The 25,016-nt window shown below is 34.9% G+C and overlaps 2 protein-coding genes and 1 long non-coding RNA gene across 4 annotated transcripts in view; 2 read left to right on the top strand and 1 right to left on the bottom strand.

Annotated features, from left to right (window-relative positions):
* The window catches only part of LOC110373961 (hemicentin-2), a 274,475-nt gene that overhangs the window by 97,894 nt on the left and 151,565 nt on the right, over positions 1–25,016 (bottom strand). The gene's annotated exons all lie outside the window — the stretch shown is intronic.
* Positions 17,591–25,016, top strand: part of LOC110373960 (major myo-inositol transporter IolT) — a 34,299-nt gene continuing 26,873 nt past the window's right edge. The window contains exon 1 of the mRNA XM_049844843.2: positions 17,591–17,799. Coding sequence (XP_049700800.2) covers positions 17,670–17,799 — 130 coding nt within the window. The 5' untranslated portion in view covers positions 17,591–17,669. The remainder of the gene's footprint in view (positions 17,800–25,016) is intronic.
* On the top strand, positions 22,861–23,528 carry LOC135117904 (uncharacterized). Its single transcript, XR_010277233.1, has 2 exons — positions 22,861–23,317; positions 23,404–23,528. It is a non-coding gene; the product is annotated as an uncharacterized LOC135117904 (long non-coding RNA).

Raw genomic sequence — 25,016 nt, 5'->3', positions numbered from 1 at the left:
TTTATACCGCGTGGGAGAAGTCGCAGAATGCAATTGGGGTGTTTTGTGATCTTTCTAAGGCGTTTGACTGCGTCCAACATGAAACGCTTACTCAGAAGCTTAAGTACTATGGCATTAGAGATAGCGCACTTAGTGTTATTAGCTCATATTTAAGCGGCAGAATGCAATGTGTTGACGTTAATGGTGTCAAATCTTCCAATCTACCCGTTTGTTTGGGCGTACCGCAAGGCTCGATTCTAGGGCCATTTTATTTCTTGTGTACATTAATGACTTGCCATATTATTTAAAATCATTGTGTGATGTAGTATTGTTTGCTGATGACACGTCTCTAATTTTTAAAGTTGATAGGAATAGAGTAGATTTTGATGACGTGAATTCGTGTCTGTCGTTAGTAACGCACTGGTTCACAGCCAATAATTTGGTTTTGAATGCGAAGAAAACCAAATGTATAAAATTTGCTTTGCCAAACGTGAAAATCTCGGCCCCAGTGTAGTTTTAAACAACGAGGAAATTGAAACGGTCCAAGCTACCACTTTTCTAGGAATAACTGTAGACTCCAAAATTCAATGGGGTGAGCATATAACTGGCCTCACGAATAGACTAAGCTCTGCTGCGTACGCTGTCAGAAAGGTAAGAGCTCTCACCGATGTAGCCACGGCGCGTTTAGTGTACTTCAGTTATTTCCACAGTGTTATGTCTTACGGAATTCTTATGTGGGGCAATGCTGCCGACATAGAAAATGTCTTCGTGTTACAGAAGCGTGCTATCCGTGCTATATACCGACTAGGTACTAGAGTCTCCCTAAGGGAAAGGTTTAAGGATATTGGTGTTCTGACTGTGGCGTCTCAATATATTTATGCCAATATAATATATGTAAGGCAAAACATAGAGTTATTTAGTAAAAGAGTGACGTGCACAATTTCAACACTAGAAATAAACATAAATTAACCGCATCCAACTATCGATTGCATAAAGTGCACGGTTCGTTTGTGGGCCTTTGTATACGCATTTATAATAGAATCCCAGTTCATTTGTTAGAACTAACGGACAGTTCTTTTAAAATCAAAATTAAGGATATACTGATTAAAAAGGCTTATTATAACATTAATGATTATTTCACAGATACACGCAGATGGCAGCTCTGAAGTGGACAACAAGTGTTTTTTTTTATATATATATATTTTGCGACTAATATTGAATTGTATAATTGTAATTTAATTATAATTAAATTGTAATAGACAGCTGTGTTGCTGGGAAGTTTGTTCTTCACCACTTCTTCTTCCCAGCCATAACACTAGGAAGTGGTGAAAGGGGGGCGTTTTGGGGGTGCTGTAATTTTGTATTTTTTGACGTGAAAAAGTGCTAGAATCTAGCCTATTTTCAATAAACGATTTTGACTTTGACTTTGACTTTGACTTTGAGTACATAAGTATGAAATTAACAACACTCTTCCTTCTCTTCATTTTTTCCATATAAGACTCTTCCTTTTACGTTTAAACTAGTATAAAATAAAACTCTTTTTATAATTATTTCTTGTATAATATCCAACCCTTCTATTTTCTATTTACATCACAAAAAGTGTCGTATTTCCTTATAAAGTCGACAAGCCTCATTTCATAATTTGACGAGTGAAAACTAAAAATGTTATGAATAACGAACCCCGTGACCCCTGACCTATTTCGCTTGGAAACACACGGCGCGAAGTTCTGTGCTACACCGCAGCGGCTTTATAAAATGTTAGTTAATTGCTCCTTCATTTTACTACGTGGTACGTTCACAGTTCGTGTATTTCGAGTGAAATATAGTGACAAAAGTTTCTGTTAATTGTTATTTGTGATCCAACTTTAGCGAGGTGATTAGGGAATAAAGTGACATTTTTGTGTAGTGCTGTAGTGTAGTAGTTTTTTTTTTTGTAGTTCTGTTGTGAATTTTTAATAAATAGTGGAAGTTTGAAATGAATATTTATTGACTTGTTTTATGCTCCATTTTTCAGAAAAAAATTTAGCTTTCCTAACATATTGCAAAAAATATAGTTTTACACATTGGAAAACACATTGAATCATACGGCCTAAAACATTTAGTTCTACTTTTACATCCCATTTATTATTTTTTACTTAAACGTACACTATACTTTGTGGACTCAGGTGAATCTCAAAACGCATTACAATTACAAAATGGTCGCAGCGACGTAATTCAAAAACGTGTACCGTATATTCCGCCTCAACCCCGTTTACTAAATATTTACACACACATCTGCAATTCGCTTTTAACGCTTTGAAATTCAAAGTACCTTGATGTAGGAACTACTTATAACAACGTCACAATTAAACTTGCGCAAATTAGTTTAACACAGTCTTCATTAAGTGTTATTTATTTATTTTAGAAGAAGATAGAAAATACATCTGCTTCTCAGTAGATAGTATTATTATGTAGTTTTTTTCTGTAATACAATTTTCATATGGGTAATTGGGTAATATATATGGGTAATATAAAATTAATTTATTTTAAAAAGACTAGAAAAAGGAGGGATTCTTTGTTTACCTATTGTAATTTTGCACAGTTTTACAATGTCATGATGCAGTAAGTTAAATATATTATTTAGTTTACTCTTTTAAGTTAACCTTTAATTTCGTGCAAAAGATTGTAGTATTTGACTATCAGTTTTTGAACTATGAAAACTTATTTTATTTGATCGGAGGCACGTTCACATCGATCATGATTTTGTTTATTTTAAGCCAACGCTTAATACAAAATGAATAACTTACATTGAATAATAAGAAAACTACTGAAATAATTATCAACTTAGGTAACTAGCCATTTTCTTTGACTAAGTGAAAAACAAGCAAATTAAAATAATACATAGTCACAAGAAACGACGCAAGCATTACAAGCTAACTGAAATAAATTAATGTTTGCATGTTCATGTTTGAAATAAGGCTGAGGACAAACTAGCGTAATTTTGTAAAGTTCCACTCGCATTTTTTCAGCTGCGTAAATTACGCTGCATTCAGATACGTACACTAGATGATAGCGTGGTTGAAGACCACAAAAAAGATTAAACCAATGTTTGGTATGTTGCTGTTACACCAGTGTCTTTTCGCGATATTTCAGTCATTTGAAAACAGTATCATATTGTATGGATTTCTTGTTTGTGTATGAAAATTATTTGAGTATCACCAAGTATACAATCAAAAAATTTAGAGTAGATGTCTAGTTTCAGACATACGGGGACGAAACATATTTTTTTCTTCTTCTTAATCTTGGCAATTTAATGGCAATCTTTCTTTACAGGCCAAGTAATTTGCCACGCATATAGTCCACAGAAGGTACCGCTAGTTTCTGCTAAAAAACAGGAACGCAAAACTCCCAAACTTTGCCAGTCTGTCCCCAGCCTAATACACCTGCAGTTGGCACGGCTAATCGCATGAATACATTTAATGACACGCCCAAAGTTCACCTCTACCTCACGTACTTTCAATGAAATTGCTATTTAGTGTAACTGCGCAAAGCATTCGCTTTAAAGAGGTTCTAGTTAATGTAGTGAAAGATTACGCAGATTAAGATTTTGTTGGTATAAATGGCTTGTTTGGAATTTTTGATTAAATGATGGATTATTATTGGTAAGAGAGTTTAAGCTGAAGTTGACAACGTTAGTGTGCATTGCATGAGAATTATAAGAATATTGTAAAAAATTTGACCGTGTAGACAACAAACAACATTTTATGCCTAATCTTTTAATTAACAATTCGAGAAGTCTTTTAGAAAAGACCTCATAATTTTGGGGCATTTCAAAAACTCTATTTTGCCGCTGTAGCTAACTCTTTTTAATTTGATATTCCAAATAGTCACCATCACCATACAATCATATCCCAAACAAAGGCTTCCACTTCTTCACATTTCCATACCCCAGTTAAACTCCTACCCAGCATGCTGCATCGCAATGCAGCTTGATTGCACCTCTCCCATGGATTTCATAAAAGGCTCGCCTAACAGCAAATTGCAATCATAGTGCATTTGAAGGCTTATTCATCTGCAGTCTGCATCGTGCAAAATGCAGGACGTTGGAAGAACAAAACCTCCTTTCATTGCGATGGATCCAGTTGCACGTACTCAGAGGCTGGATGAACTGGCTCTTCCGTTTAATTGCTTTCAGTGTATCTTTATCGTCAGTTAGATAGAATGTGGATTTATTTATACTGTTGATTATATAAAATTCATGTACTAATGTTAAATTGTTTGATTTTTAGTTAAAATTGGTAATAATTCGTGAGTTACTACTGAATCATGCTAAGGTGTTCTAAACCTAAGCTTATTGAAACTTATTTTTGTTATTAACAATAAATAAAGTATTTAAATAATGTATGGAGTACTAAATTGGAGATTCCTGGAGGCTATTCACAGATTTCATTTAGATCCGTGATAAACAGATGTTACAATTAATATGTCTGATTGAAAAGCCTCACATAAAACCTTTACCTAAGTCACTTAGCTTTTAAAATACAAACAATCCCACAGACTTAGACAGAAATGCTAGAAGTAGCTCAACAAGACATAACTCGATTGCATCGTAAATCATAAGGCACGCAAGATGTGCCTCGCTATAAATTACACGCCACTGTTACGTTTGTGCATAGAAAATGTTAACCGACTGCATTGAAAGAGGATTTCATGGTTTGGATGTATCAATCATTAAGGAAAAGTTCGTGTATGGTAATAAATTGAGGGAGTATAAAATGACAGGGAGAAATGTATTGACAATTATGGATAGGTTGTAGGATTTGTATATGTGCTCCTCAGTCGGCAGAAAAGTTTTCTGACAACTCTATTACTTAAAACTATCTTACTTGGGTTCTATGAAAATTATTATTTCAAAGAATTTGAGCTACATCCTATCCTAGAAAACTCTTCTCTACTTACATGCTTGAAAATTGTTTCTTTTTCTAATATAGATTGAAAAATTGGCTTTTTGGAGTCTTATTTGAAAAATGAAGACTTACTTCAATGCTCGAAATCTGTCTTTTTCTGTTGTCACCCTACATAAAGACTCAGGCAGCCCCAAATTATATACAACCTATAACATCAGCAGTTCACAGTCATCACACAAGACCGCATGATCAGATCATTGACAGTATTCTAATGGAAACCGCATGCGGACCGTCGCCACCGATTATCCGCCGGGAATAGCAAATAATTGGTGGTATGACGCCGTTTGTGCGGCCTCCATCCGGCTCACGCGTGGTTTGCAAGCGTATAAACATGCGGTCCGGTTGCTGTCCGGTTTTTGGACGGGAATGCTGAAGTACGAGTTATTTGGAAATGAAAGCGTCAAAATAAATAAAGCCTTGGATAAATGTAATGCGCAAAGGTCACATACAATACTGCTGTTTTGTGAATAGGTATAGCATTGATTATTTTTCAAACATGATATAAATGATGGTTAACTAACAACTTGACTTTTCGTGATCATTATATCAAATTATTCACTACTATTATTACACTAAAAATCTCAAAACAAATTAAGAAATTCCTAGCAATCCTGTCTCTTCAATTTTCAAGGTAAAACTCAGTCCACCGAATCGTAATTGACGCTCCCAAAATAAAGGCTGCTTCTGACAGTTCTATCCAAACTAAAATCAGGGTTCAACCAACTAAATATAGCCATCAACTCAAGAAAAGAGAATCTATTCAAGCAGTTGAGGCAGTCAGTAAAATATTATAAGCTTTAAACACATAAGCGTCTACAGTATGAACGATAAATTACCATGTTAAACATACCGAACCTTTCGGCCTGACAAAGTTGGCAAGCCAACAGTGATTGATCACCCCCGAGCCATTTAACTCAAACCGTCTGAAGACATCTTTATCGCTTACGTTTCATGTTTTAGAAAACTTCGCGTATACTTGACTCATGAATTATGTTTTAAAAGTCACTCGTGAGTCGCTGGTTATAATGTTTGAGCGATAATCTGCTAAAGCAAAGACACGGATGCCTTGTCAATACCTGTACCTTTCTACGTTAGAGCAATACGTAGTTTTACGCCAAAAAATATTTTCTCATACAATATTTGCGTTAAAAACTCTTCTCTAGCCTGTCTATTACATTTAAGTAAAGCTTAATTTATTAACTGAAATAAACAAATTAGTGCTACTCTAAACTCTGACAGGAGCCTAAAACATTGGATTTCATCACTTCGTGAAACAGGATTCCGCAGACAGACAGATATACACTACCTATATTAAATTAGCCCGTATTTTCGGTGAGGCTTAATTAACCAAATCTGTGTTAATTGTATTGTTGAACAATTGTGCAAGCCGGTCTTAGTGAAATTCGCGTTATTCTCAACTAAACAGCTGACTTTGACGGCTAAGCGGAAAATAATGTACAAACATTTACATACAGCGAAATCAAAGCAAAAGCTACCATTTGTGTAATATTAAAGCATTGTAGTTTACATTCCTTCAACTCGAGGTCAAGAATGTGTACATTTCCCTAACAAAGGAACGTTACGCTCATTCTGTTTATGTTTTCGATACAAAAGTTTTGAACCTTATAACTTGAGCCGTAAGACTGAAAATTTATTGTCAGCCTAAGCTGATATTAAAAAGGCTCTGAGCTATAGCCCTGAGAAATGCGAAGACATTTATGATAGAATTTGCGATAAAATTCTGTCTTAAATATAACATTACTTTAGTTAATTGTGTGTTAAAATACAAAGGTTTTTTGTTCTTGAATACAATATAGCCCAGAAGTCTGCGTTAGTAGGAAAAGAGGGTTTTATATTCTAACTATGGATATAAAAAATAAAAACTTGTAAAAATGGGTCTCGTATGACCATAAAATTCGCAGGAATGCTACATATTCAGCAGTATCCAAAAACACATTTTTCATTTTTACCTTCGTTGTATTTGAAATATAACCCCTCCCCTAACTACACTACACAGTTATGAATTTATATATCTTGTCGGTAATAAGAAAAGTAGAATCAATATCCAGTCATTTCCTAGAATGACGAATACATACAAATCTAACCCTCTCCAAAATCACGATAGACATCAAAATAGATTTATGGACTTGCAAATGTTCATGGAATTCAGGTTTAATTAAATCGGCCTGTAATACTAGCACTGTTATTAAGTACACATGTGACTGATATGCTCTGACAACTGAATGATACATCGCCACTTGAATTAGCGAACATCGTGCATTCAGGCCTCTAGTATGAGATATTGTCGGTCTATCTCATCGGTTAGATGAACACCGAATGGATTTATTTTTGGACCAAATACTTGACTTATGAGTTTTTCCAAATTTCTTTTAGTGCTTAACCACATCCCTTTTTTATTTAGGTTTTTTGGGTCTTCCTTTCTTTGTGTTCGGCGATTTATTTTTTGATTCCATGCTTTAATTCTATATCCTACAGACTTATGGATATCACGCGGTATAAAGACTTGTAGCATAAAAAAACGCCAATTATTATGGCAGGCCCGATTAAAACCAACTCAACAAAATAAGAACCGGTTTAAGAATTATTCTAGGCTATATAGAAAAATCATACAGTTAACTCAACGCGCACAAAACAATCACAAAATAACAACATCAAAAAATAAGACGAAAGCTACTTGGCAAATAATAAATCAAAACAAACTAAACATACCAAAAAACTATATTAATACGATACAAGAAAATGACACAGCTATTGTAGATCCAAAACATATTTCAAATTTATTTAACAACTACTTTATCGATAAGATTCAACCGAGACTTAATTCCGGGACCAAAGTCAAAAAACACATTTTGAACAGAAAAAACTCCATGTTTATGGCTCCGTGCTTACCACAGGACGTACTAAAAATAATTTCAAGCCTTAATAACACTAATAGCACAGGATATGACGGTATACAAACAAAAATAATTAAATCAGTAGCGAAAGAGATATGTAAGCCATTAGCCCACATTATTAATTTAAGCATTTGTGAAGGCACGTTTCCTGATGTTTTAAAAAAGTCAATAGTAAAACCGTTACATAAAAAAGCGGATAAAGACTTAAAAGAAAACTACAGACCGATATCTCTAGTGTCAATATTTTCTAAAATAATTGAATCTTATATTTATAAAGAACTTAGTACGTATCTAGAAAAGCACAACATACTTTGTAACGAACAAAAAGGATTTAGAAAAAACAAAACCATTAATATGGCAATCTATGACTTTTTACATACAGTTATGACAAATGTTGATAGAAATAACCCAGTCTGTGCAATTTTTTGTGACATGTCTCAAGCATTCGACTACGTACAGCACGATATACTATTGCAAAAGCTTGAGACTTACGGTATTCGAGGAAACATCTTAAAACTCTTAGAGTCTTACTTACGCGATAGAAAACAAGTGACGGAAATCAGTAGGATAAACAGTGACACTAAACGAGAGGAAATATTCTTATCTGAAGAACGTAACGTTATCCATGGTGTACCGCAGGGAAGTGTACTAGGACCTTCTCTCTTTACCCTCTATATAAATGATTTTCCGAAATCTATTAATCATCCTATGACACTATTCGCGGACGACAGTACGATTACTATACCTTGTCGCCATCGAGACTTGTATGAAGAAGATGTAACCAATACGTTAAATAAGACAATTGATTGGCTGGATAGCAATAATTTGAAAATAAATATTAATAAAACAGTAATTATACATTTTGGCCAACGTGCATTGACATTTCCTAAATTTGACATTAAATATAATAATAATACTATTGACGTGGTAACTACTACAAAGTTTCTAGGTTTAATAATTGACCGTAATTTGAATTGGAAGCCTCATATTGAGACTGTTTGTAAAAAGATTAGTAGCAGTGCATTTGCTCTGTACACGCTATCATGCACAGTTAATATAGATGCTTTGCTAACAGCGTACTACGGGCTAACCGAATCAATTTTAAGATACGGTGTGATCTTCTGGGGCAACTCAACCGACAAGGAAATAGCTTTTAAGGCCCAAAAGCGGTGTCTGAGGTCAATGTTTAGATTGGACATTAGAGATTCTTGTAAGCCGTATTTCATTCGTTACAAGATTCTGACACTACCGTCCCTTTACATATTAGAAACGGCTTTATTTGTAAAACGGAATCCAAATCTGTTTCCGCGTATGGCAGAATGTTTTCCTCGAAATCGACGCGATACAACTAAACTTTGTTTACATCCGTCCAGGACTGCACTTATGCGCAAAAGTGTTATTTGCATGGCTCCAATTATTTATAACAAATTTCCTAAAAGTTGGAAAGATCTAAGTAGCGATCAATTTAAGCAGAAAGTAAAATTGTTTCTTGTTGAAAAAGCCTATTATAGTGTAAGTGACTTTTTAAATGATAAATTTGGTTCGATGTAATTTAATTTATAAAGACAAAATACGATTTAATATTATTTACATTAATTTATATTATTATTGACATTATATACATTAATTTAGAGACTAACTATTGTTACTAATTAATATATACTATCACATTTGTAGGATAATAACTGTAAATAGTTAGTCATAGAAATAGATTATTAATCAGAATTATATTTGCACGCCATTGATCATGGCAAACATGTCTAGAACTCTATCCAATTTAATATCTTGCATGCGATTTTTTATTATTGTATGTACACATGTGTTTGAGCAAATAAATAAATTATTATTATTATTATCTTGTATGTCTCTACCAGACCTCGGGACTATAGAGTCCCGGATTTTTGGGAGGCGAACGTGGGGCCGAAGCCAACACGCTGAAGCCCTTTTGAGACAACTTTAATGAAATGGTGACACAAAACCGACGATTCTCCTGTATACACTATAGAAATGTACCCAAGGACAATCCCCGGTTCTGTGCTAAACTATTGCTAACTATGGATGAAAACTACTTGGGCTATTGTGATGGGATGCTAATGGACTAGGAATGGGAAACTACGGGAACTATGGCACCTGCCGATAACAATGTAATAAATACACGTAAAAATGGCAGGTGGAGACTCGCCAACTCACTTACTGGGCCCCCGGGAATCAGTCACTGAAAAGCAACAAGAGGGCAACAGGTACATGAGCGGCTGAGAAGGGTGAGGATACCTCGGCGGACTTTAAACGCAGATCACGCGCTCCCTGTGGGTCCAGCATCACCGGCCCACTCGCCACTTACCACGAGGCACCTACCCTCCGAGCATTGCTCTAGCGACTCCACTCTGACCGGCCGGTGAAGGCAAGCCAAGAGGCGGGAGACCTATCCCCCGTCATGCTTCACTCCGGCAAGCCGGAGATGGGGGACAGTATACTCTCCCTGGAGCACTCGGATATATGGCCCCGCGGGGTCGCTACTCCCCGTCATCCGCCTCAGATGCCCTGCGGGGCTTCTTATTATTATTATTACTTATTCTAACCATCCACAATTTCAGAACAAACATCTACTATTTTCGCATGACCTAATTCCTGAAAGAATCAAGATTTTTCCCTTTGACGTCAACCTCAAACGTTTAATGTCAGCACTGTCTATGAATACTTTACCTGTATTAAAAGCTTAGGGAGGGACAATGTCAGGTCTAAATATTATAAAGACCTGTTTACAAAATATACGGAGGGTTATTAATTTACCTTTGACATGTGAAAGGGTTGGCCCCTGCATTATTTATGGGTAATATATGACTTTGTTTCTCGGAATGTGGGGATGAGTTTGGTAAACTTTGCCGCGAAGTTTTTTGTGTGTGAATTAATGTTTGATGATGATAGGGAGATTTCACGGTAAAAAATCAATTAAAATGCAATCAACGGTAAGTAACTCTCCTGTTAAAAAGGTTACTGTTAACATAGAGAAAAGCGTTATGTAACTTAATTGGTTACCCTGACATCTATGTCCTTAATACTTGTAAATATAAATTATGAATAGTAGTGACAGAAATAAATGAACCCTTCACCAAAATAGCTAACAGGTATTAATGTAAATTGTTGCCTTGCGCATAGACTAGGTCAATGCTGGCTGGTCAGTTATATTTCCGTCCACTTGTCCAATGATTGTCGACTATTTAGCTTAGATCTTGGGAAGCCCATATCTATCCAATGCCCAGTGTTTGTTATTTTCGATATACCTTTGAGATAATGTTTGATAATTGTTGTTGTTTTAATAGATGTTTTGAGTTTGAGAATTGGAAATACAGTGCTTGTTGCTTGTGAATATGACAAAAAGATATTAATACTCTAAGGACTAAATCTATAAAGGTCACGGTTGTTTATGTCTGGCATTTTTATGAAGACGTGACCCTCCACGATATGGGTACGCCTGATAATATAATCTTCAGGGAGCAGAGGTCCTCAAGTAAATAAAAATATAATTTATTTCTATCCCTGAGCCTTTTTTAGAGTCTGGTCTCTAGGGTTGATTTAAATTATCCACTGTTGATACACTCCTAAATAGTATTTTAGGTCTTGTTTTCAGACTGTAAAGTGATTTTTAAACTACACTGTCGATACATTTATTTGGTTATTTTGTTCTCTAGATAAGAATTGTAGAAATACGTATTTGTTGTGACAGAGATTCATATAACAAATATCGTTCTCGTCGCAGCCTAAGGCATCCACTGCTGGATTGCTGCCTCTTAACCCATTTGCCCATACTCTGACAAATATTTTTTTCTTTTCTTACCCATGCATGCATGACACAAACAAAAGCATGTGACCTCTTGATTATAGAAGTATAGATTTACACATGTACTTTCACTAACTACTCAATATATTCGCGTCACGTCTACAGTTCACACAAAACATGACAGCTGACGCTACCTGCTAGTTTCACGATAACTTGGTACTGTTGACAAACTGTTTGTCGTGTCGTGTTTGTGAAGGCCAGAGGGTTACAACAAGGGATGGGGTTCAAAAAAGTCATTAAATATTTTACTATGTGTAGGCGTTTGATCCGGGAATGTCAGCATCCTGAAAAAAAAGCTGTATTGTATAAGCCTGTAGCCGCTTTCCCGAGGTTTTACCTGCGTCCCGTGGAAATAACTGCTCGTACCGGGATGAAATAGATCCTGTGTTACTCAGAAATAATGTAGCTTTTCAACAGTGAAAGAATTTTTCAAATCGGCTCAGTAGTTTCGGAGATTTTAGGGTGCAAACAAGAAAACAAGGGTACAAACACAGAAACAAACAAAACATGTTTCCTTTTCACACACGTACTCTGACTAACTACTCAATATATTCGCGTCACGTCTACAATTCACACAGAACTTGACAGCTGACGGTACCTGCTAGTTTCGCGATAACTTGGCACTGTTGACAAACTGTTTGTCGTGTCGTGTTTGTGAAGGCCAGAGGGTTACAACAAGGGATGGGGTTCAAAAGAGGCTTTCATATTTTACTATGTATTGTGTAGTTGCCGTTTCATCCGAGAATATCCGCATCCTGAAAAAAAAGCTGTATTATATAAGCTACTAGCCGTTTTCCCGCGGTTTCACACGCATACCATGAGAACCGCTGCCCTTATCGAGATAAAATATACCCTATGTTACTCGGGAAGAGCGCAGCTTTCGAACAGTGAAAGAATTTTTCAAATCGGCTCAGTAGTTTCGGAGATTTTAGGCAACACACAAATAAACAAGGGATCAAACAAAGAAACAAACAGAAACATGTTTCCTCTTGATTATACTAGTATAGTTTTACACATGTACTCTGACTAACTACTCAATATATTTGCGTCACGTCTACAATTCACACAGAACATGACAGCTGGCGGTACCTGCTAGTTTCGCGATAACTTGGCACTGTTGACAAACTGTTTGTCGTGTCCTCGTGTTTGTGAAGGCCAGAGGGTTACAACAAGGGATGGGGTTCAAAAGAGGCTTTCATATTTTACTATGTATTGTGTACTGCCCGTTTCATCCGAGAATATCCGCATCCTGAAAAAAAAGCTGTATTAGATAAGCTACTAGCCGTTTTCCCGCGGTTTCAAACGCATACCATGAGAACCGCTGCCCTTATCGAGATAAAATATACCCTATGTTACTCGGGAAGAGCGCAGCTTTCGAACAGTGAAAGAATTTTTCAAATCGGCTCAGTAGTTTCGGAGATTTTAGGCAACACACAAATAAACAAGGGATCAAACAAAGAAACAAACGAATACCTGTTTCCTCTTGATTATACTAGTATAGTTTTACACATGTACTTTCACTAACTACTCAATATATTCGCGTCACGTCTACAGTTCACACAGAACATGACAGCTGGAGGTACCTGCTAGTTCCGCGATAACTTGGCACTGTTGACAAACTGTTTGTCGTGTCCTCGTGTTTGTGAAGGCCAGAGGGTTACAACTAGGGATGGGGTTCAAAAGAGGCTTTCATATTTTCCTATGTATTGTGTAGTTGCCGTTTCATCCGAGAATATCCGCATCCTGAAAAAAAAGCTGTATTATATAAGCTACTAGCCGTTTTCCCGCGGTTTCACACGCATACCATGAGAACCGCTGCCCTTATCGAGATAAAATATACCCTATGTTACTCGGGAAGAGCGTAGCTTTCAAACAGTGAAAGAATTTTTCAAATCGGCTCAGTAGTTTCGGAGATTTTAGGGTGCAAACAAGAAAACAAGGGTACAAACACAGAAACAAACAAAACATGTTTCCTCTTCACACACGTACTTTCCCTAACTACTCAATATATTCGCGTCACGTCTACAGTTCACACAGAACATGACAGCTGGCAGTACCTGCTAGTTTCGCGATAACTTGGCGCTGTTGACAAACTGTTTGTCGTGTCCTCGTGTTTGTGAAGGCCAGAGGGTTACAACAAGGGATGGGGTTCAGAAGAGGCTTTCTTATTTTACTATGTATTGTGTAGATGGCGTTTCATCCGGGTTCGTAGAAAATTTCTTGGGATAGCTGGTTAAAAATAGTATATTATAATATTAGTCTTGATACAGCCTTCTTATCGTCCCACTGCTGGGCACAGGCCTCCTCTCACACGGAGAAGGATTGAGCATTAATCATCACGCTTGCTCAATGCGGGTTGATGATTTCAGACTTTGTAGTCCAGGTTTCCTCAAGGTGTTTTCCTTCATAAAAAATAAAAAGGCTGTATCAATATAAGTATAGTGTATTGTATAAGCTATATTATTGCGTAGTTTAATCATAATCCATTAATTCGTTTTTGCGTGAAAGAGTAATAAACATCCGTACACTTTTCACGGCGTATAAGCGTGACATAATAAATGCACATAAATGACATGGAGACTTTATATAACTACAAATACTTAATTACCAATATATTATATGTTAAGAAGTTACGTATATTGTTCTAAAATTTGAATTAAATCCCAATATTTTAAGGTTCTAAGAAAGAGCCCACGATAATTGAGGAAAATTGATTGTGTATAGTGATTGGATTCAAATTGAATTTTAATTACGTTTTTTTTCTGAGGAGGAGAGAAATAATAGCAAATGAAAAAAAAATACAAGTTCGAGAAAACTACGAATATTCTTATCTACTTAAGCTTTTTCCAACTATATTGTTGTCAGCTTCCAGTGTACAAAAGTGACTATCTATCTGACTTCTTAAACCTGGGCCACCCGTTGCTTAGGAATGCCAGAAGTCAGACTTTCTGGCTTTTCCCAAAGCCGCCCAAATGAACCAAAAACTCAAATCTACGTTCAATCATTCATTGGTCATATATTTTCATCTAAAACCAACATCGAACAAACACAAAAGAAAATCACAAATCCTTTTCGTATACATAATCATAACAAATGGATTTCACATCTAAAAGCGATGGACAAGTGGAGAAACTTCCAACATGGCACAACTTTCATAAACGCTGTCATTTATAAAGGACACACGGAGGAAGGAAGATAGCGGAGATGCCACGAGGAAGGTAGGTCAGGCAACTTCTTGTAGGTCAAGTGACGTACGGTATGCGTGATCAGTTACTAGAAGTAATGAGGCATTCGGATTCATTGTCAAATTAAAATCGATCTGTTAAAGATTTATTGTGAAAATAATGGGTAGGTTTTATAAAAGGCATGTAAAGGCGGAGCTAGTAGTACACCCACTTTTTGGTGCTCTACTTTCACATGAGATTTTGCGTTAAGACATCTCCGCTTGTTATTTCGTTTTCCATGTAAAGGACACATCCATAGGAGAGTTAAACTACTGAAATTACTGAAATACTGGGACGAGAAAGTTGGAAAACTATTTTACTTCAGGCTACATGAGTGAGGTATATAGCGTGCTTACGAACTTTCTAGACCATAAGACAGTAACTTGGAAATTGAAGATCAAGCAAAAATGTATGCGGAGAAAAACATTGTTTTAGTACACTTTCAAAGACGTATACGGTAACTTAGGAATATTTTGGCACACGGAGAATGTAGAGACAAATTATTTCCACATTTTCACAACTTTCTCTTTTATGTTGGTCATGCAAAAAAATACTTTTTTGATGGATTTGTCAGATTACTTGCTTCTATAAACCAACGTTGACAAAAAACAAGTTCCATAACAGCCGAGGACGTCTAGCCTATTTAATTTACTTATTCAATAAAAAAGAATAAATTAAAATAAATGAATTTAATGGACATATTTTGCAATAGCCAACCCTGTGGCTGAAATAAAATTTCCATCTATTATTAAATACTGGAACGAAATCTTTATATCGAGATCCTGATTTCTTTGCAAAAAATAGAATCTGATTTGTGACGGCAAAGAGATATTTTCATCATGACAACCTTTTTGTCTACAACTTTTCCAAGAAATTCAGTGACAGCTGAAAAAATGTCGTCGGTATTTTGACACTTGGAAACTGACGCCTTGGTACCATACCGAAAAAGGTCTTATATCCATTAGGGCTAACGAACCCCATGTCAGTATCAAATAAATATGAACGAAAACCTTTGTATGATAAACGTTTTCACTATCTTATTACAAATAAATTACTCTGACTTCTGTCCCTTAGGCTGGGTGTACACTCACGAATTTAAATCGCCAAGTCAAGATTCTACGCAGCATTACTGGCTTACGATCTCTAGCCTCGCGTTTAGTGTGAAGGTATCAGCTATAAGGGTTTAGGAAGGCGCGCTTTTCGGTAACCCCACAGTATGAAACCGGCCTTATATTATGATATACGGTGTACGATAACGTTACAGAAGCCGAACTATGTACTTCTCTCCTTGTTGGTTGGGTAATATGTGTTTTTGTTGAACAATGTTTTTGTTCCAATGAATTTAGGATCGGGTGGTTTTCTCATGGTTTATATAGCTTGTTTTAGGTGTTATTTCAGTGATAGTTTTCAGGTAATCAGAGGATAGAATATTAGGCTGGTATTTTTCTGTCTAGCCTTTTTACTGACTATTTTACCGCTTCAGTAGTTTTGGAGTGAAAGTTGGACAGGCGGACAAGCCGAGTTACTTTCGCATAAATATTATTAAAGGATTAAAATTGTATTTCCTAAATATAGCTGCTCCTCTTACACGAATAAACTGTGGTAAGTATAATGATGCTGTACTTATAAGAATAATAAAAAATAAACAAACAGGGTGTAACAATTCGTAATTTTTATAACAACAATTTTGAACCCATTATGATTCTATAAAAAACCATGTCTACCTCTTTATAGGGTCGTTAAACATTTTGTGGATATTCGCTGGCACGTATTTTACGCTACATTAGGTTTGTAGCGGCAGCAGTCAGCCCAAAAATATTAATCGAACACGGATGGTAGAAACACCCTGTATTTTGTTTGGGAAAGGTGCTGTTACGGAAATAATTGTTTAGAACTTGTGTAATGCTTAGAAAAACGTTTGGGAAATTCATGTTGTATAATTTTATTTCTTGTAGACAAATTACTACATACATACAGGTTGGTAATTTGCTCTTTTCAGCAAAAGAAAGCTGTAGAAACATGATTAACATGATTGAGTTTACCCACGTTCAAAAGCACCTTACGCGTAAAGATATAGAGTATGTCAATCACATAAAATGTTTTATTTTTACAGCGACATAAAATTCTAGTATAGATTGATCTATCCAATAACAGTTTAAAATAACCTTAACCCAATTGACCAGTGAGTCATAACTTTTATTTCAACTTCGATCCGTTTTGGCGCCAATGACGTATTGAACGTCTGTTGTCGCGAATGAGCAAAACCGATTGAAGCCGAAGAGTTACGAAGATACCCGATCGAAGATCGAGCTTTGATACTTGCACGGTTACATAGTTGCCAGTAAGTAAAATCTTTCCCATATGGTTGTAAAAGTTATTGCACTGTAAGAAATCTTCTTACGACGATTCAGATGTTTGCATATTGACTCATACATAATGCAATAAAACATATGTTTTGTAAAGCATATTTAAAATATAAGAAGCCTTGAAGAAGAAATAGTAATGAAAAACTATGAAAAAGTATTTTTAAAATTTTCTCAAAAACATTTGATACAATTTTTGCGGTTTAATAAGATGAAAAGTTCTATCGCAATTTTGTATTTAAACTTCAACAATGAAACATTCTTGAGAATAACACACAGTAATGGGTAAATAAAATCGAGAGCTGGCAACACAGATCCCAATTGTCATTGTAGTGGAACTCTGAAGCAAACTAAACATAAACAGAGTGCTTTTGGCGAAAAAGGTTATAACAATATTGACAGAAATGAGTGAACAAAATAATACATTAATGGACAAAAATGAACGTCCTATCCAAGTGTCAAATGGAAGAAAAATAAACAAGAAAAATGAAAGCTATGAATTGGAGGAAATAAATAAACTAATGCCTAATAATGGTAAGTGGTTTACATAATAACTATTTACGTACATTGCGTTTTGATAAGTGTTTTGTATTTGTTGTAATATTTAGAAGGCGCAGTGTAAACATGTTTTGTTCGTGACAACTGATTGACGGGACCGGTCATAGGCTAACCGTAGAGTAAGGAAGCATTAGAATAACCATGTGTGAAAGAAAGGGATAGAAAGATTGTTTTTATATGTGCTATATGTTTTGATTTTTTACCGGTCTTTTATAATAGGCATGGTATATCTAATAGGTGAATTGATTGGTGAAGATTGGCGAAGGCGGCGTGACTTGTGCAGTTCAAAGTTCGATTCCAGTTTAAAATATTTTTATTTATAGTTGTATTTCATGGTTTTTTGTTTAATACTGTATAAATTAAGTTCATAAACACTTATCTAAAAAAAGAAACTAAATTCAGTTCTCACAGAGAATAATATAACTTTTGTGGTTAATATTTGAAAACCAGCTAATACTGCCAGTAGTTTCATTCACAACCTAGGTATGAACAACATATGAACAACATAGCCTACAACGATAAATGGATTACGTAATAATGAAATATTTTTCTAACATCTTTCAGAAGGCAGAAAGATTTGTCTCTCATATAAAAATATAGAATCACTTGCTGTTCTCTATGGTTCAACTTTCATCTTAAGGGTAGTAGGTACTTTTCGCATCCGGATAAAATGTAGCCTATATCCTTCTCAGGGTATGTATCAGAAATCGGTTTGGTAATTTTGCTGTAAAATACTAGCACAGACAATTACATCAAAATCGTCCTTTATATTATATCATATTTGTTTCCTACTACGAATAAATATTATTGGTTCTGAATTACTGATAAAGTCATATTCAATCATTTCCTATAAGTACGAATACTTCATATAAGTATCGATTGTATCAATGTCGAACGATTTATTGAGTCAATAGTACTCGATTCGAGTACCTATTTAGATTTGTTGCGCTAATTATGATAATATGCAAAATAAATAGTAAGTATATACCTTTGTATGTATAGGTGTCTGTGATTGCAACCAATATAAGGAAGTGAGTGAACGACTTTTTAATAGTGGCATATGGGTTTCCCCGAAGCTAAGGTTAAGAATTGCTGTCCATATGAGAATTTCTACTATTTACCTCTCTGAATTTCTAGGTACTACATACCTGTCTGAATTGCTGTAATCTATCCGTTATTTTAGAGTTTCGAGATCCATTAAATTACCTATATCTAGCTAATGTCAAAATTCAATGTCTGATTCCAAATCGACGATTAGTTTTGATAGAGGTTCCACCGTTTACCCTCTAATATCACCTATTATAATGCTGAAGAGTTTTTTTAGTTTGTTCGTTTGTTCACTGAGCTCGGGATAAGCTAGTTTATAATGTAAGATCAAAGATTAAAAAACTAAGGATTTTCATCTCATCATCATGACTTATTTCGAATTTTCATGAAGTCGCGAGCAAAAAGTCACAAAGCCTTTTAAAGATGCTAATCTAATCATTGTTATAAATATTATATGAGCATCTTTAAACGGTTTAGTCAGTCAATAAGTCAGTTAAATAAATTCTGCAGTATACCCATCAATTACTGGTACATAAGATCATGATTAATGTCGCAAGCATTAATTCTGTGAGGCTAAGATAACAATTATAATGAGACGATTAATTAAGCCTTGAGGTTACCTTAATCTGTACTAACCATTCTCATTATTGTGGAATATACTGATTAATGATGTTTGTATTACTACCGATAATCAGCCACACTCAATATGATATCTATCTGCTATTTGATACTAGGGATAGGAGCTTGAAGTCTCATGAACGAGACTAATGTCAAACTTCGATCTCTAGTAAGAAAGTCGACAGTTACAGATAGAATATAGGGAAAGGCCGTTGGATTGTTAAGTTATTGGTTTGTCAGAAGAATAACTCATCCCACCCAAAACAAAAATGTGAAAGACTGCCAAGTTCAATAATATGGGAATGCTTCGCCTATAAAAGAAGTGAGATCTGAATAAGTACCAAGTTCCATACACATACCTCAGTAAAAATAGTTACTTTTTAATGACGTTACTTGGCAAGTTTCATACACCTTGTTATAAACCTACTAAACGCAATGAATCAAGTATTTAATTTTCTATTAAAACTTGCCAAGTAACATCATTAAAAAGTAACTATTTTTACTGAGGTATGTGTATGGAACTTGGTACTTATTCAGATCTCACTTCTTTTATAGGCGAAGCATTCCCATATTATCGAACTTGGCAGTCTTTCACATTTTTGTTTTGGGTGGGATTTCATTTATTTTGTAAGGTTGTTTATTTTATTTTTTTCTTATGATGAAGTTAGTTAAAGAAATGTCTCATTTATACTATCTTTTAGATTTTTTAATATGCACTATGTTTCTTACGAAGAAATGAACTAGATTAACTTAATGGACTAGATTTACCAACTGACTGACATTACATGTTATCATATATTATGATCGTGGATCAAAGTTACACATTTGTTATTTTCGAAAGTGATTCACACTTGGCCGTTTTCAGATTTTTACTTTACTTTGACTAAATACAAACCTTTGTACCATTCGAAGATATATTTTATAAATATATATAAATTTAGTTCGTTTTAGTTCCTTAGGGGTATAAATTTACACCGGGTATAAAACACCTTCATTATTTTGAAACCGACTCACACTTGGCCATTTTCAGATTTTTCCCTTTACCTTGACATAAAGACCTACCTCCATGCCAAATTTCAAGTCAATACGACCATTGGAAGTGGTCTAGTTTTTTGATGAGTGAGTCAGTCAGTCAGTCAGTCAGTCAGTCAGTCAGTGAGTGTATAGTAAAAATAGCGATTTTCTGACGTCAATATCTCAAGACCTACAATAGGTATATTAATGAAATTTTGTATTTTAGATAAGTGAGGGAGTCTCAACAGATACTAGAAATTTGAAACGCGTAAATAAAATAGATTTTGAGTTACAGGGGGGTCGAATTTGGCCCGAAATGGTTCGTGTAATATAACCCACGGCCGGTGTGTCGCTTTTTTTGCTCGAACTTGGCGGACACACTGCCGTGTGTCTAGATCATATAGAGGTCAGCTTGACTATGCGGTCGAGTTACCGTCTTTTTAGAGTTTCGTACCTAAAGAGTAAAACGGGATACGACTACTAAGACTTCGCTGTCCGTCTGTCTGTCTATCCATCCGTATGTCCATCTGTCTATCATCATCGTCTTGTCAACTGAATGACGTGCACTGCTGGAGAATGACCTCCCCCAAGGTTCCCCAGTTTGCCCAATCTTCAGCAACACTGTGTCAACAACCCGATTGCATTTAATGAACTGTAATAGCTAAAACAATTTAAGTTATAACATTAAAACAAACACATTTGAACTAAAATCCAAGCTTTATCCATAATTTCAAATATTCATGTTTTGCAAAGCTAATAATTTTAATGAAATGTTCCGATCACAATGTGCTATGATAATTTAATCAGTCAATTAATAAAACAATGATACATGTTTTGATTCGGTTTATAAATAGATGAAGCTAAATTAAATGCTCTTGTTTTGTTAATCATTGCGTGTTCAGTATGATTGATTGACGGTTTTGGTTAATTGTAGCGATAGTAATCGGAAATGGTGTTTTATTTAAGTTTTAAAGGTAATTTGGTTTTAATTATCACGCTTTTTGTGGCTTGAATACCATGAATATATGTTATATCGGATATCAAATAATACAATAGGTTCATAGGTTATTTATAAATATAGTTAGGCCCAAGCTCACTGACAACAACGTCAGATTTCTTAAAAAAAACTGTTATCTATTATACATTTTCACCTTCAATCCTCAAAGTAAACGGTGTTTTTAATAAAAACAGACGTTTGTGTTATCAGTGAAAATGGGCCTTAGTGATTGACCCAGGATTTTGAAAATGGTATTCTCTAGCTTGAGCCACATTTTGAAAATATAGACACCAATAAAAACAGTTTAAAAGGGCCGCCTTTATCAAAACAGCTGCACCAAACGGACCACAAAATTCCGCTACCAACGCGAGTATGTTGACGAACCTATGCCATGCCTAAACCTACCGTTTCACGTCAATAGCACAGTTAATAAATCGAGTCATAGTCCAGCATTCAGTTTCTACGTACACAAACAAATCAGTTGGACAAACATTGGACAGCCAACAAAGTATCGGGGACCAATACAAATATTACAGCTGTGTAGGAATATGTATGTACAGTTTTGAGTACTGTGATTCTGTAGCTCGGCTATTTTCGGTTTTTCTTTTAGCTAGCTTTGAGTAAAAGTGAAGGTCAAAATGGAATATGTTTTTTGTTTTGAGATGGGAAATCATTAGATGATCCCTCCAGCTATGATTGCAGCGAGAGCTACTGTCAGACCTTTCACTGACTAAAACGAATGTTTGTTTTTTTGGGACCCTTTCAGTACTAGAGCCACAGTAACTTTCAAATGATCCCGCATCACCAGCAGGCAAACGTAAAACTACATTTAAAAATGAAAATTATAATGCTCCGAAGGGCCTGCTGTATTTCAAAAATATTGTTAAGAGGGCTATCACAAATTTTCGCGAATTTAAACGTTTTATACGAGTTTTGATGCTTTGGATATAGTCACAATAAAAAAACAAAAATAAGATTCAGAAAGTTTGATCATTTATCTTGAAAGTGTATTAAATAAATATTTTAATTTGTCCACGTACATCAGTAAAATCTTTGTCTCTGCAAAGGATGTTTCATAAAATGTTGCTTTTGGGTATCTTTTGATGCTTCGGTACTCCGAGGATATAGCAATTTAACCATTTATAAAAATGTTCAAGATACAACTATATCTTGTACTTGGAAGTGCTTAAATCAATTTATTACAATTCATACAGTATTACACCAAAAATAATTCTATAAAACTGAGAGTTACTGACAATTTTCCGTACGAAACTATATTTTTTATCTATGAAAGTATAATCCAAATTCAAATAAAAAACATTTAATAATTAAGGTGGTATTGTTATAAAGCTTGAAAAAAAAAATATTTTAAAATAATTCTTGTTTGCAATGCAAAAATCAATATAAATCTTGTGACGCGCGGTGTTCAACTTTAGTCAGCGCCAGGCGCTTACCGAGGAGGGACGTATCGCTCGCTGTTGCGCCGCGTAAACTCGCCGGAGTTCGAAAAATATAGCGCAACCTACGCATCTAACACGTTTTGATACTAGTGAGTTTTATTTTATTTATTAGTTATAATGATCTGATTGAAATGTAATATACATAAGTATTAGGCCATGATATTCTAATTCGAAAATGTTATAGATTGGGTTCTCTTTTTTTGATGTTGGTTATAAAGAAATATGTACGTAAATGTCATCGTCGTTAGTTTCGCTGTTGCATAATAATGTAATTGGACTTCTTTGATTCTTGCAGGATAATGAAAGCATATTTAATTCAGACTATCAGGCTCAATTGAATACCAGTACAAATAATATGGTAAGTATTTTTTGTCACCCGCAAAAGGTATACGTGACATATTTGTTTTAATAAACTATCTACATTCCTAGTTTTCATTGTTGCAGGAAAATGAAGATACAATACATGGAAGACGAATTATAGATTTTAGTTTTTTTATAAATCAATTACTTATAATTGATAAACATGGTGAAAAGTTTGGTTGTCGATTAAATAATTTAAAAATTGTAAACGATTACTTGTTTATTGTAACTCAATCGAGCTATTCTAGGTTATAAAATTCATCGGTACAAATAATATTTCATAAACTATAAAAACAATAAATTATTTCGGAAAAAAGTTGCAAAGTCTCAAGTTCGTTTGTGCCGCGTGGCGGTCCGCAGGTGTTCGTTGCGTATTTCACTAGACGCACACATGCGCAAGTGCTGCCGGCTATCGTCTAATTTACCTACAACTGAGCAATTCGATTTTGTAATAGCGCTCTTAACTTTTTAAAATCCTACTAACATTACAACAAATGCAAGATATATTATGATAGTTTAAAAATCAATAATTCATCTAACACAAGTAAACTCCATAAATCTATCAATCTTTTTATCGAATAAAATATTTACGTAACAAAGGACAAAAAACGCACGACACAACAAAATTAACACCATCAAACTTGTCACTAAACCATTAGTGCAACACGTTTATCCAAGCTCTAAATGGCATTTACAGTGAAATAGTGCTGCAACTGTAAGGTTAGTGTTCTGTACGTAAATCGGAATAAATAACGTATCCCAAGCTACATCGTTTGGCCTAAATTCCTATCTGTTACACAACAGGCGCTGTGCGTGGTTCTAGTGGCAGCGGGGATGTAAAATAAACCTTTTTAGGAACCTTTTTGTACTTTTTCAAGGACTTATACATGTAGTGAGTGTGGCTTCAATAATTTAGAATGGGCGTTTTATTTCCTTTAGGAAAATGGATAGCAAAATGTCTCGTTTAAGCGAGTTTTTCGTTTGAAATCTTCCTAATAGTGTTGCTAATATATATATCAGTATCAGTAGCACCGTTCAAATTTGACGAAAAGCAAACCATTAAATGTCAGTCAATTCCCCAGCAACCGTTAAGGTTTCAAAAATTGACATCATTATTATTATTTCGTTGGAATAAGTTTTTCTACAATGTAAAGGCTTTCAAGAACGTTACTAAAATGAACAAACTTTAATGAAATCATACAAACTTTTAACGTAGTTTTGAAAGACGCAATCAGCCTATAGCGTGTAAAGCCAAAAGTTCAAACAAAAATTACTGGTCACTATTTTTTAGAACAAAATATTGTAAAGGTATAAAATATGTTGATTGACTCAACATAGGTAATCTGATACTTTTACACGTAAACATAAAAACAAAACTTGTTATAACTGAAGTTTCGCAATAAAACTTTATAACGAAACGAATAACTGAGTCTAGTAGGTACTTTTTATTTTGTGACAATGTTATTCAACCGCTGGGTCACTTTTTGATGCCTATCATATGCCTAGGCTTTTCCCAACGTTGGTAGATTCTAACAAAGTTGGAAAAGCTAGGCAGTCCAATTCGGATTTCTAGTCTAATCAAAAGGTAAATAATAATGTATATGGCGTCGTCACCAGCATACACTGAATGCCGACATGATATAAAACAAGATTCATTTTAATAAACCTTTATCCTGCTTTTATCAAGCACATAAAAA

The sequence above is a fragment of the Helicoverpa armigera genome, chromosome 15, assembly GCF_030705265.1.
Source record: "Helicoverpa armigera isolate CAAS_96S chromosome 15, ASM3070526v1, whole genome shotgun sequence".
NCBI classification, from domain to species: Eukaryota; Metazoa; Arthropoda; class Insecta; order Lepidoptera; family Noctuidae; genus Helicoverpa; species Helicoverpa armigera.
The sequence above is the reverse complement of the archived record's forward strand: the minus strand, read 5'-3'. Positions and strand labels throughout refer to the sequence as shown.